Genomic DNA, 11578 nt, shown 5'->3' with positions numbered 1-11578 from the left:
ATGATTTTTTCATTTGCCATTAAAAAGAAGTTAACGGTGCACGTTAGTACTAGTACAATACTGAATATACAAAGTTTCAATTTTATCCAAAGAAATCTTTATTATTGGTGGTTGATGGGCCCTGGGTATATAATATTTAATTACTTTTAAAATATTGCAGTCAACAAATTACTTTATTTGTCTTATTTTAATTGTTTTGTACTAATAAAATCTAACCTATGTTTTGATTAGGGTCCTTACTAAATATACTCTGTGAAGTGATATAATCTGTTTGATGTTCCAGTGACATGAGCTTTGAACAGAAGTGACACTGACGCTTCTTAAATTTTATTTTTAATCTACATTGCGGTATAATGCGTCGATTTAAAGCGTGGTTTCTTGAATATTCTTTCTTCTATAAGTTTTAGTCAGCGTAATGTTGTTTTCAAGTGAAATGAAGTTTTATACTCCTTCTCTAGTGATAACCATTCTTCTTAGACCATAATTTACCGTCCCTATGTGTAAATCCTCAAAGATGGTTTCTGGGTCGACGAGGGTGATTCAAGTCACCAATATCGCGCCCCAGGCGACGAAGGACCAAATGCAAACTTTGTTTGGTTACCTGGGTAAGATTGATGATATAAGACTATATCCAACGATCAGAGATGTATCGTGTCCTGTACAGTCCCGTATATGTTATGTGAAGTACTATGACTCTGCTACTGTAAATGTAGCTCAACATATGACAAACACGGTCTTTATCGACCGTGCATTAATTGTAATACCCATGCAGTCGGGTGAGATACCTGATGAGCATAAAGCACTTGAGATGTCGAGCAATGGGACACTAGTGCCTGGCTTAAGTACTGTAGAGCCAAGATTACCATCACATGTGGTGAACACCTTAGAAGGAGTTCCTCCAAATCAAGTTATCCAAAGTTACGACCCTAAAATGGCAGCTGCCGGAGTTCCAGGATATCCACCTCTGCCTGCGGCTTATGATTCTAGAAAAATTGAGGAAATACGGAGAACATTACTTGTAATAGATGTAGGTGCATTAACACAACAGCAATTGATTGATCATTTTACTCAAGCTGGAGAAGTTAGTTATTTAAGGTTTTGTGATAGAGAAGCAGACAATCTTAAATATGCACTTGTTGAAATGACTGAGCAGGAGTGTGTTATTAAGGCTTTACAGTTAAATGGAAGCACCGTTGAAGGGCAGACTATTAAGGTTGGAAACATTTTTTATTTAATTAAGATGCAATCCTTGTAACAATACTAAATTTAAAACTCAATACAGTTGAACCTAGATAAGGGAGAGTCCAAGGGACAATGATATTTAGGAATAGAAAGTATTTATTTTTTATATTGTAATTTGAAATAACAAAATTTATGATTGCCAGTTCTATGAGGACAAACATAAAAAAGCGAAAGATTTCTAAACAGTTTTACTCAACCCATCTTTAGTGAAATGTCAACTGAATTGTCAAACTCATCCTTAAATAAACACATTATAGCTGTTTTTACTTACTTTAGTATTGTCATAGCTTGCGACAAATTTACTTACAATTATTTATTTACAATTAACTTTTTATCTCATTAGTCAAATAATTAAATATTCTGTTGAAGAAGCATAAAGTAGAACTATCCAAATATACTCTGTTAGTTTTTTGAGATAATTAACTTGCTTTAGCATTGCATGCACATTTGATTTTTCACTGTTACTTTGGCAGACATAGAGTTTGTAACACAATTTAGTATGTTAACAGGTACATCATGCCACTCAAGCTATTTGTAAGCCACAAACTAAGAGCAACGAGGCTGCCCAGAGGGAAATAGAAGAAGCCATGTGTCGGGTGAAGGAAGCTCAGAACTACATTTCAGCTGCTATTGACCCAGTGATTGGACTCTTATCAAAGGATAAAAGACGGTATGTAATTCAACTAAAATTTCTGTTAAAAAAGATTTTAAAAATTGTTTTGGCCGTGGTAAACTAATTATTATTACTGATTTTGGTTTGATATATAGTGTTGATGATATGTTAATTATCTGTTAAATTATATAATGTTTATAATTGAAAAACATCATCATCTCATTGACCTTGTCCCACCTACGTAGCGTCGGTGCACCATGTTTCCATCTTCCAAATGAATTTGTCTGCTGTCATCTCCATGGTCACCCCATTGATCATGTCATCTTTCACGCAATCCATCCATCTCTTCCTAGGCCTACCTCTACCAGTGTACCTCCACACTCATACTTAACGTAACACACAATTGAAAACCGTGGGAAAAATATTGTTATCTCTTTTTTCTATACAAAATGACAAGGAGGGCAATAAGTTTATGAGGGGTGAGTGTTACAGTTAAAGCATGCACTTCAACAACCATCAAGTTGCAAACATTCCAACAGTTTAATGCCAGCACCCAGATCATAAGGTGTTCTTTTATATAAACACGGTACAATTTGTTTAGGACACGGTCTCGGTCGCGGTCCAGGCGACGATCCCGGTCGCGGCGGTCGCGATCGCGGTCTCGGCATCGCAGCAAGCGCTCGCGTTCCCGCTCCCGCCACCGCTCGCGCAGGTCTCGTTCCCGACACGCGCACCGCACCAGGTAACACACAATTGGTTTTATTTCACTTTATATTAAATGACCTCTAATGCAACTGGTAGTTAATATAACTTTTTGTGCCATTTGTTCCAGGTCACGATCCCGTCAGCGCAGTTCCCGCGTATCTCGCTCTAGGTCTCGTCATCGTTCCTCACGGTCGAAACGCGACAAGTCGCGTGACCGCGATCGCAAAGACAAAGAAAAAAAGAGTTCCAGTGAAAGAGATAAAGATAAGAAGGAGAAATCTAAGTCTCCCACTAAAGATAACGAAAAAAATGATAAGGAAAATGAAAAAACTGAAAAGGATGAAACCAAGTCTGAAGTCGTCCCCGATACCAATGGCCGATCCGAATCTGAAGCAAAATCAAAAGCATCAACACCAGTAGATGAGAAGGAAGAAGAACCAGAGAAAGATAAGAAAAAAGAAAAGGACAAAGAAAAAGATAAAGATAAAAAGGAGAGGGATAAAGAAGACAAAAAGGAAAAGGTTAAAGATAAAGATAAATCCCCGTCTAAAAGGCGAGACCGTTCAAGATCTCGAGAGAAAAAACGCGACCGATCACGATCCAAGCGTAGATCTCGATCGCGATCTAGAAGGAAACGATCAAAATCTAGAAGAAGGTCGCGATCAAAAGATAGAAAATGTTCTCGTTCCAGGGAGAGGAAAAAATCTAGATCACGGGATCGCAAACGGTCCAGATCTAGAGATAGGAAGAAGTCTCGGTCTAGAGACAGGAAGCGGTCGAGGTCGAGGGACCGCAAGCGCTCCCGCTCACGGGACAGGAAGAGGTCGCGCTCCCGCAGCCGCCGCTCCAAGAGCCGCTCCCACAGGGACTCCAAGACACCGCACGAAAGAAAGTCTAGAGACCAAACACCTCTGCTTCCTGTACCTGAAGAAAAAGAAACTACCCTAAACGAGTCCAAACTTCAGGATATGACGGATGAAAAGAATTCTCCGGACAACATGGATATTTCAAATTCACCATAACTTTAACTTAAGCCACATAAGTAACATTTCTCATGAGTCTTTCACTTAATTGCCAATGTACATTTCCAATTCTAATTAAAATAAATTTTGAATACACATTTTTTTTATTTTCGGATCTGGTATAGACGAAGTGTTCCTAGAAGTAAGGGGTTCCAAGAAGTAGGTTATCTATTTTTAGCCGACTTCAAAAAGAAGGAGGTTATCAATTCGACTGTTTTTTTTTTTTTTATGTGTGTTACCGCGAAACTCCGCCCCTGGTGGTCCGATTTTGATGAAAAATATTTTAATCGAAAGGAAGTGCTTGCAGGTGGGTCCCATTTTTTTGTTTTTTTTTAAAAATAACTAGAAGACTAGTAAATTTTGAATATAGCTTCAAAATTTGTTGCGAAAATTAGGGACATTTTTGCTTTCAGCGCTTACGTAGGCTAAACTATAGGACCTACATAAAAATGATGTATGGCGAATTGTAGCTCTTTAAATGTGCTAAATAAAAGTCAGCGATAGCATATATCTATCTTTTATAGTTTTCTCCCAATAACCATTTTTTTCTTCAGAAACATCAATTAAATTCATGCCCTATTTCCGACGCTATTATTCGAGTTCAGTATTAACCCTTATGTAAATAAACATGTTCATTATCAAGAGAATTTAATGTAGATTATATTTGCAATTGAAACTATATCATTCTGTCTAATAGTTTAGGAGATATCGTAAGAATAAAATTACGCGGAAACGAAAAATGCTACACGAAAAGCACAATTTTGCTTTCTGGGCTTACGTAGGTCAAACTATATGACTTACATAAAAATGATGTATGGAGTAATTATAGATCCTTAAATTTGCTAAATAAGTCTTCGGTGGCATATATCTATCATCTATGGATGTCTTACAAAAACCATGTTATTGTGAACAAACTTCGATTAAAATGCACACGAAAAACAGCGTCGTAAGCTTACGGCGCTATTATATTATATTCGATATGAATCCTTATCCAAATAAATATGTTTGATGGCTAGAGTATTAAATGCAGATTACATTAGCCTTTAAACTATGTAATTCTGATTAATAGTTTGGGAGATATTAAACAATTAAAAACTACGCGCATTCGAAAAATGCTAGTGCGGCGCGCGGCTGGACAAAATTAAAGGCACGCTACGATGTATATTAGTTCGTTAATTTTCAATTTGTATACCGATTTCGATAATTATTTCATTGTTTAAAGGATAAGTGGTTATCTGCTGCATTCTAAATTAGTTTTTGAATTGAAGTACACACATATCAAATAGGAAAGTCCTTTTCTTTATTTGTCTTATTTATGTCTTTATATGTATTAAGGAAATTTGTAATTGAACTTCAAATTCACTAAAAATTGTGAAATAAAACAAAAATTTTAAGAAAAAAAAATAGCCGACTTCAAAAAAAAAACAATCTCAAACAAAATGCACTCAAAAGTAACCTAAAAAAACCAATTTCAAACAAAATGCACTCAAAAGTAACCTAAAAAAACCAATTTCAAACAAAATGCACTCAAAAGTAACATAAAAAAACAATTTAAAACAAAATGCATTCAAAAGTACCATAAAAAACAATCTCAAACAAAATGCACTAAAAAGAAACAAAATAATGACATGAAAACTTCTTTCTTTCTTTCTTCTCTCTTTCAAAAACCCTCTAAACTCTAAAGAAAGTTCTCTTCTTTCTTGTAACATGTCTATATTGTATAATTATTGTTATTTTGGAGTCGGTTTCGGCCTAAGTAGGGACATAAACGTAAGTATGTCTCATAAATCTCAAATATAAAATGTATAATATTATATTTACTTCGGCCGACACCGACTGCGAAATAACAATAATTATACAATATAGACATGTTACAAGAAAGAAGAGAACTTTCTTTAGAGTTTAGAGGGTTTTTGAAAGAGAGAAGAAAGAAAGAAAGAAGTTTTCATGTCATTATTTTGTTTCTTTTTAGTGCATTTTGTTTGAGATTGTTTTTTATGGTACTTTTGAATGCATTTTGTTTTAAATTGTTTTTTTATGTTACTTTTGAGTGCATTTTGTTTGAAATTGGTTTTTTTAGGTTACTTTTGAGTGCATTTTGTTTGAAATTGTTTTTTTTAGGTTACTTTTGAGTGCATTTTGTTTGAGATTGTTTTTGTGTTTCTTAAAGACTTATGAATTTAGCTCATATCAATTTTCTACATAAAAACATGCATATCTAAAAATTTCAACATACTATTCACCAGATTAATTAACAAAAGGTTTCATTACGATTTTATATGACCGTGTTATTACATTTTATGTTCCAACATCAAATACATTCAGAAATCTAGCATGGAAATGTACATACATATCAATCAGTTAGAGGTAAAAAATTGAGGAAAATTACTTTTGTAAAATAGTTACTTTTTTATTAAATTAAAAAAATATCAGTAATCGCTGGAACTTTGATCAACTATACTATTATTATAAAGAGGAATGATTTGATTGTGTATAAGCTTCGAAACTACTGAACCGATTTAAAAAAAATCTCACTGTTGGGAAGCTACACTATCGCCGGGTGACATAGCCTACATTTATTAGATTTTTTATTAGATATTTTTATTCATTAGATATATTTAATCAAGGATATTTTTGGATTAGAAATAGAACATAGATTAAATTCTACGTTCGCGTAATTTTCTTAAAAAAGGGGCACAATTAATTTCCTTTAACACATTCTTTGTTTTTTTTTCAGACATTTCTTACAGTTATTTATGTAAACTATTTTATACCTGGAAGTTTGAAATTACAATCTAAAGTTTACAAATTAGATTTCCGTGATTTTATCGATACCTCTTTAGACCCTTTGTTGTTTCAAACACGAAGATGGTTGCAGAAGGGCGAAGCGCCCTACCCTGGTTACTGCAGAGCTCCAGGTAGCGGGAATTGTTTACCGTTATTATGTAATTGCAAATCTTTATTAGAAATATGGACTAAAATAAACGAAACTAAATCAAAACTTAAAGGTACTAACGTGTAAATGCATTTGGATTATGTTTGATATAATTAACAGACAAAAATTAATGTACTACGAAAAAACTACATATTTTTGTTAATAGTACTGATCTGTTACATTATAAATTACCTCTTAAGCATTATATTGTTACGTACATTTTAAAATAAAAACCATATCTTTAAAATATACATTTATTTGTTGATTACATAAAAGTTTGTCATACAAATTGGTTACTTATTGCTAATTCTGGAATAATGGAACGACTATCCGCACTAATAACACATTGCAACATCGAGAAATAAAAGTTTGAAAAATATAGCCACATTCCCAAGCTAAATTAAATTAAAGCATTGCTGAGATCTGGACATTACATATACAATTATACGCGTAAAAACTATTTCGTATTTAATACATTTGATGTGTAGTAATTCTTCAAATGTATTACAACGTTTCAGGTTAACATTACAATAATTATGAAATATATTGTTGTCTTTCCTAAGAGAATGAGAAGGATGGACATATCAAAATTTCTTTTAGCGTTTTATGCCTCGTACAAGTTTAGTATCAACCCACAATATGTCTTATTGTATAAGCAGCAGAGTACAATTTAGTTAGGCAGAATGTCGTGCATGGCGTAGCGCCAAGTCCAGCGCCGCGCGAGGCTCTCGAAACGAGCGCGATCGTGAACATACATCTCTCCCAACTCCGGCTCCATACAAACCTGAGTTAGTTTATAAACTAATTAAAAAAAACATTCCTTTAAACCCTTATTCCACTAAGCGACCAGCGACTACAGCAGTCACATGTCACATTTTCAATGACATGGTAAATAAAATATCTCGGGCGACCTTAAACTTCCTCTCTCCCGTTCCTAGCAATATACCTTTTTAGGATCATCAAGACCCGGAAAAGGTGCATAATAGCTCAAAATAAAGTCAAGACTTCACAAGGATAACAGTAGCAACAGATAAACCAGTAATTTTTTTTTTATATTGAATAAGCTAGCGCTTGACCTTGACCTTGATGTGGTCTAAAGACGGTACATGCTAGCTTTGTAAATGCCTATTGACTCAATCCCCCACTTTTAAGGGCTCCACGAGAAAAAGGAGTTAGTAAATCTCTGGTAATAATACTGACCGTGGTGTATGGATCTGTGAGCAGACTCTGTATGGAGATGAGGACTTTGCCGATGGTGAGTGCCAGCGACCAGTTGTGGTGCACAGAGTCGATGCCGACGTCGCCGTGACGAGACACGTTGGGATGTAGAATGCGTGTAAGGAACCGCACCACAGGAGGGTTCATTGGGTAACTAGACAAAATCAACCATATGACTATTTACTATAAGTTCTTTTTTGTATAGCTGTAACCATAATACATAGTTCTTTTAAAAAACTTGACTAAGACATCATATATATAAAAGAAAGTCGTGTTAGTTACACTATTTATAACTCAAGAACGGCTGAATCGATTTGACTGAAAATTGGTGGGCAGGTAGCTTAGAACCAGGAAACGGACATAGGGTAATTTTTACCCCGTTTTCTATTTTTTATTCCGCGCGGACGGAGTCGCGGGTAAAAGCTAGTTTTTAATAATTTTTCAAGTTAAACCAATAGTACAAATTTTTCAAAATAATTTTTATGCGGCAATTAAGTTTAATCAAATCAGTAATATTATGTGTTACTCACGAGTAGGGCACTTGTATGTATAGATAGAAGACGCCGCCCTCGTAAGGCGAGTCGACTGGCCCCGTGACGCTGGCCTGCCAGTGACAGCACTTGGGATCCAGCGGAGCCGCCGCGATGCCCTCCGGCGGGTCATTGCGCATCATCTTATACAAATACAATTAATATTAAATACAACCATTTGATAAATTGACTGGATTGCAAATATAAATTTATGTCTGGTTACATTATGTCAGTACAGTAGGGCTACCATCAGCTGTGGTATACTACTGGCATATGGCGTGTAAACTAGGCATTAATCTCTCTAAGCCTTATCTCTTAGTTTCACGAATGCTCGAGGAATAGTAAGAATAAGCAGGAAATATTTTTTTCTATTTATAAAATGATGTTTGTGTGAAAACCTTTGATTCAGTGCGCAGCCTGTTCCTGCGCCAGGCGTTCTCTTCGCCGACCGGCTGAGCTAACACTGACATCTGCACCAGGCAGTGCCGGCAGAAGCATGAATCTACCAGCGCTTGATATTTCTGAAAATAAATCATCAGAATTCCATCGGCACAGTCTTATATATCTACCATTAGTCTAAGTAAACAGTATACTTACTAACATTCGCTTTCAATATAAAGAACATAAGAATAATATATTTTCAAAAGCTTCAGAAAGCTTCACAAGTAACAAATGCTGGTAGAGTTGGCACATTAGTCAAAAGAGTGTAAGCAACATACCAAAGTCAAATGCTATGTACTATGTTATATAAATATATAAGAGACCTTATGCCAGTCAAGGTTGGGCAGGAGAGGCCGGAAGAGCGGCCAACGTCGTGTGGTGAACGCGGCCCAGCGCGGCGGCGGCACGTGCGCGCGCACCAGTCGCCACCAGCGAGCGCATACGCATGCACACGCACTCAAAGACATGTCATCCAAGTAACTGAAGATGCATAGCAGCACTGCAAACAAATTTTACTGTCAAATCTATAATAATGATAGATTTTAATCTATGTACAATATAAATGTGATAATTCCACCCATTTTGTCAGAAGTAATTAGAAAATCTTCATTTAACATTGAAGTAATCAGAGTATGATTTTTTTAAGACATGGTATTAGTATAAAAATCCTTTTTCAGTAGTACTCAATTGCATACTTTAGAAAGCCTTATGAGTTCAAATAAAAAAGTTTCATAATTGTACAGAATGTATAAAAACAAAACAATTTTATTAACCTTCAGAAGGCAAATGCTCCACTAATCCAGGAGCTAAATTATCTGGAAGCCTTGGAGTTGACAAAGCTTGCAAGGAACGTGCCAAGCTAGGGGGCTGTGGAGGTGGTGCTCTTGCTGCTATATCAATAGGGCCTAGAGGCATTCCTGAACCACTGCCTTCACTAATACTTCTGCTTGCCCCAGGTCCGGAGGTACTTGTGCGACTAGTTTCATCTTCAGGGCTTGTCTCACTGTCTAATGAATTCTGAAATTAATTTAATCTATTCAAAAATTTAGATGAAAAAATGTGTATCAAAACATTTTTACTAACTTCAAAATCTTATCTTTTACAAAAATAAGATTTTAGTTTGATAAAATTCACTAAATTAAAACCCTACTTACTCTGTAACACCAAGAAGGAAAAGCACAAACTCTGTTTAGCCTGCGATCTAACTGGAAGTTCAGATCAGAAGGTTCATCATTTCCAGAATCACCATCATCAGTTTTTTCACTGCAGAAATAGGAGCTTGGTAGATATGACGGAAAGTCAGGGAAGAGAAATGCGTGGCAGGTAACGCATACGGGTTCACCAAAGCTGGGGCCGTAGTAGCCATTGCAGACGTAACAACTTGAATTCTACGACAAATAAACAAGTTTGAATTAAAAGATTTTTTAAATTCATCCAAATATCAAAAACATTTCAAGTTACATTGTATTCAAATTCGAGCGGCTCCTGCAGAGGAGTAACAGATGTCAGCTTATCATCATTTTCTTCTAACTTCTTTATAAAATTAAAGAATTCCGGGCCCATAAGTGACATGCTACTAAAGCAAGCTTGCTAAAATATTATTGGGTTTATATCAGGATTCAGGATCAATCTAGGACAAAGTATAAGTGTCTATTCTTTATCTGAGGGATCAATTTACAAATCTTTTCAAAACAAATTTGATACAGGTTTGATGTTTGTATTTTTCAATGTCAAAATTGACATTAGTTTTTTTTAAATGCTCTTAGGAGGCAAAGGCGTTTTGATCATACGGAAAATTAAAACCAGTAGAAAAAATTATTTACTTTTGGTTTTATAACTATTAATAATTTACCAAATAAATGCGGCTTTAAACGGACTAAATGCACACAACGGAACAGGTTGGGATGATTGAAAAAACGAATTATAAACTAAGACCCCTTCTTATCACCTTTCACTGCTTTTCATGTGAATTTTTATCTTTCAAGTCGAATTTAGCCATTTTCAAATAAATGAGCCGCATATTATCTTAGTAGAGAATACTGCGTGTTGTCTAGAGAGCGTTTTGTTTCTGCGATAACATTTCAGATATTAACTCTCAAATACTGTGATGAAATTTAGGTTTAAAAACATATTTTTCCTACATCGCCCACTATTTTAGGTAATTTTATGAAAATAAAACACAGGTTCATCTTAAAATTATTTCTTATCTGGCAAACATTTTGTAACTTCTTATTTTGTTGTTTTCATTTTGATAGTGCATTAAAATAATTTTTTTAAAGCATCAAACTGCGAAGTAAACATCAAACTGCATATACAAACATAGAATACAATGTATTGTTATTTATTACATGTATCAATTTAAGACAATGCTCATAATCTATTTCATAGAAACAGAATTTCAAATTTTACAAATTGTACAGAACCACAAAATTTCACATTACACCATACTTTTAAATTATTGATTTTTTAACAATGTTACAGAAAAATAATCAGTTTTCGAGTGCATTTGAAGCAATGTAAGTTTCATTTATGTATAGTACCATGGTATGGCTTTTTACAAACCATTTACCTTTACAAAATCGTTTAACAAAATACTGTTCTTATTTTAATAACATAAATTTTAAATTACGCATTATTTCTAAACGGAAATTGGTGCTCCAAAATTATTAACTTTACAAAAAAAGTTGAAGATCGATTTTTTTTTCACTATAAAAATGATAATTCTGTAGTGTTTAAAATACACGAAAAAAACTAATTTTAAAACTATTAATATCTAAAACCGCTATCTATTTCAACCTTTATATCTTGTATAAAAACTGAGCGTTTCAGAAGGAATTATTACATTTTCATTTTTAACTCAATAATGATAAAT

At 34.6% G+C, this 11578-nt stretch overlaps 2 protein-coding genes across 2 annotated transcripts; one reads left to right on the top strand and one right to left on the bottom strand.

The window, feature by feature from the left end:
- Positions 1 to 312: 312 nt before the first annotated feature.
- On the top strand, positions 313 to 3676 carry LOC106713593 (probable splicing factor, arginine/serine-rich 7). The gene is made up of 4 exons (XM_045681489.1): positions 313 to 1213; positions 1752 to 1912; positions 2457 to 2597; positions 2688 to 3676. Exons 1-4 carry the CDS (start codon positions 497 to 499, stop codon positions 3580 to 3582), a joined length of 1914 nt encoding a protein of 637 aa, XP_045537445.1. The 5' UTR covers positions 313 to 496; the 3' UTR covers positions 3583 to 3676.
- Positions 3677 to 7073: 3397 nt separating this feature from the next.
- LOC106713604 lies at positions 7074 to 10315 on the bottom strand. The gene is made up of 8 exons (XM_014506435.2): positions 10168 to 10315; positions 9861 to 10094; positions 9480 to 9723; positions 9030 to 9205; positions 8664 to 8786; positions 8266 to 8408; positions 7718 to 7889; positions 7074 to 7301 (listed from the first exon to the last, which is right to left on the bottom strand). The coding sequence occupies exons 1-8, from the start codon at positions 10276 to 10278 to the stop codon at positions 7188 to 7190; spliced, it is 1317 nt and encodes a 438-aa protein (XP_014361921.2). The 5' UTR covers positions 10279 to 10315; the 3' UTR covers positions 7074 to 7187.
- Between the last annotated feature and the right edge of the window lie 1263 nt (positions 10316 to 11578).

Source organism: Papilio machaon, chromosome 16 (genome assembly GCF_912999745.1).
Source record: "Papilio machaon chromosome 16, ilPapMach1.1, whole genome shotgun sequence".
In the NCBI taxonomy this organism is placed as follows: domain Eukaryota; kingdom Metazoa; phylum Arthropoda; class Insecta; order Lepidoptera; family Papilionidae; genus Papilio; species Papilio machaon.
Note: the sequence above shows the minus strand (reverse complement) of the source record. Positions and strands in the feature narration are given on the sequence as shown.

What these genes read in the sequence shown, in the direction of transcription:
- LOC106713593 (XM_045681489.1), top strand. Translation starts at nt 497, where the DNA reads ATGTGTAAATCCTCAAAGATGGTTTCTGGGTCGACGAGGGTGATTCAA. An exon ending in TTATCAAAGGATAAAAGACG is followed by an intron (nt 1,913 to 2,456) that starts GTATGTAATTCA and finishes CAATTTGTTTAG; the next exon opens with GACACGGTCTCGGTCGCGGT. An exon ending in CGACACGCGCACCGCACCAG is followed by an intron (nt 2,598 to 2,687) that starts GTAACACACAAT and finishes CATTTGTTCCAG; the next exon opens with GTCACGATCCCGTCAGCGCA.
- LOC106713604 (XM_014506435.2), bottom strand. Translation starts at nt 10,278, where the DNA reads ATGTCACTTATGGGCCCGGAATTCTTTAATTTTATAAAGAAGTTAGAA. An exon ending in TTCCTTCTTGGTGTTACAGA is followed by an intron (nt 9,724 to 9,860) that starts GTAAGTAGGGTT and finishes AATTAATTTCAG; the next exon opens with AATTCATTAGACAGTGAGAC. An exon ending in CCAACCTTGACTGGCATAAG is followed by an intron (nt 8,787 to 9,029) that starts GTCTCTTATATA and finishes ATTTATTTTCAG; the next exon opens with AAATATCAAGCGCTGGTAGA.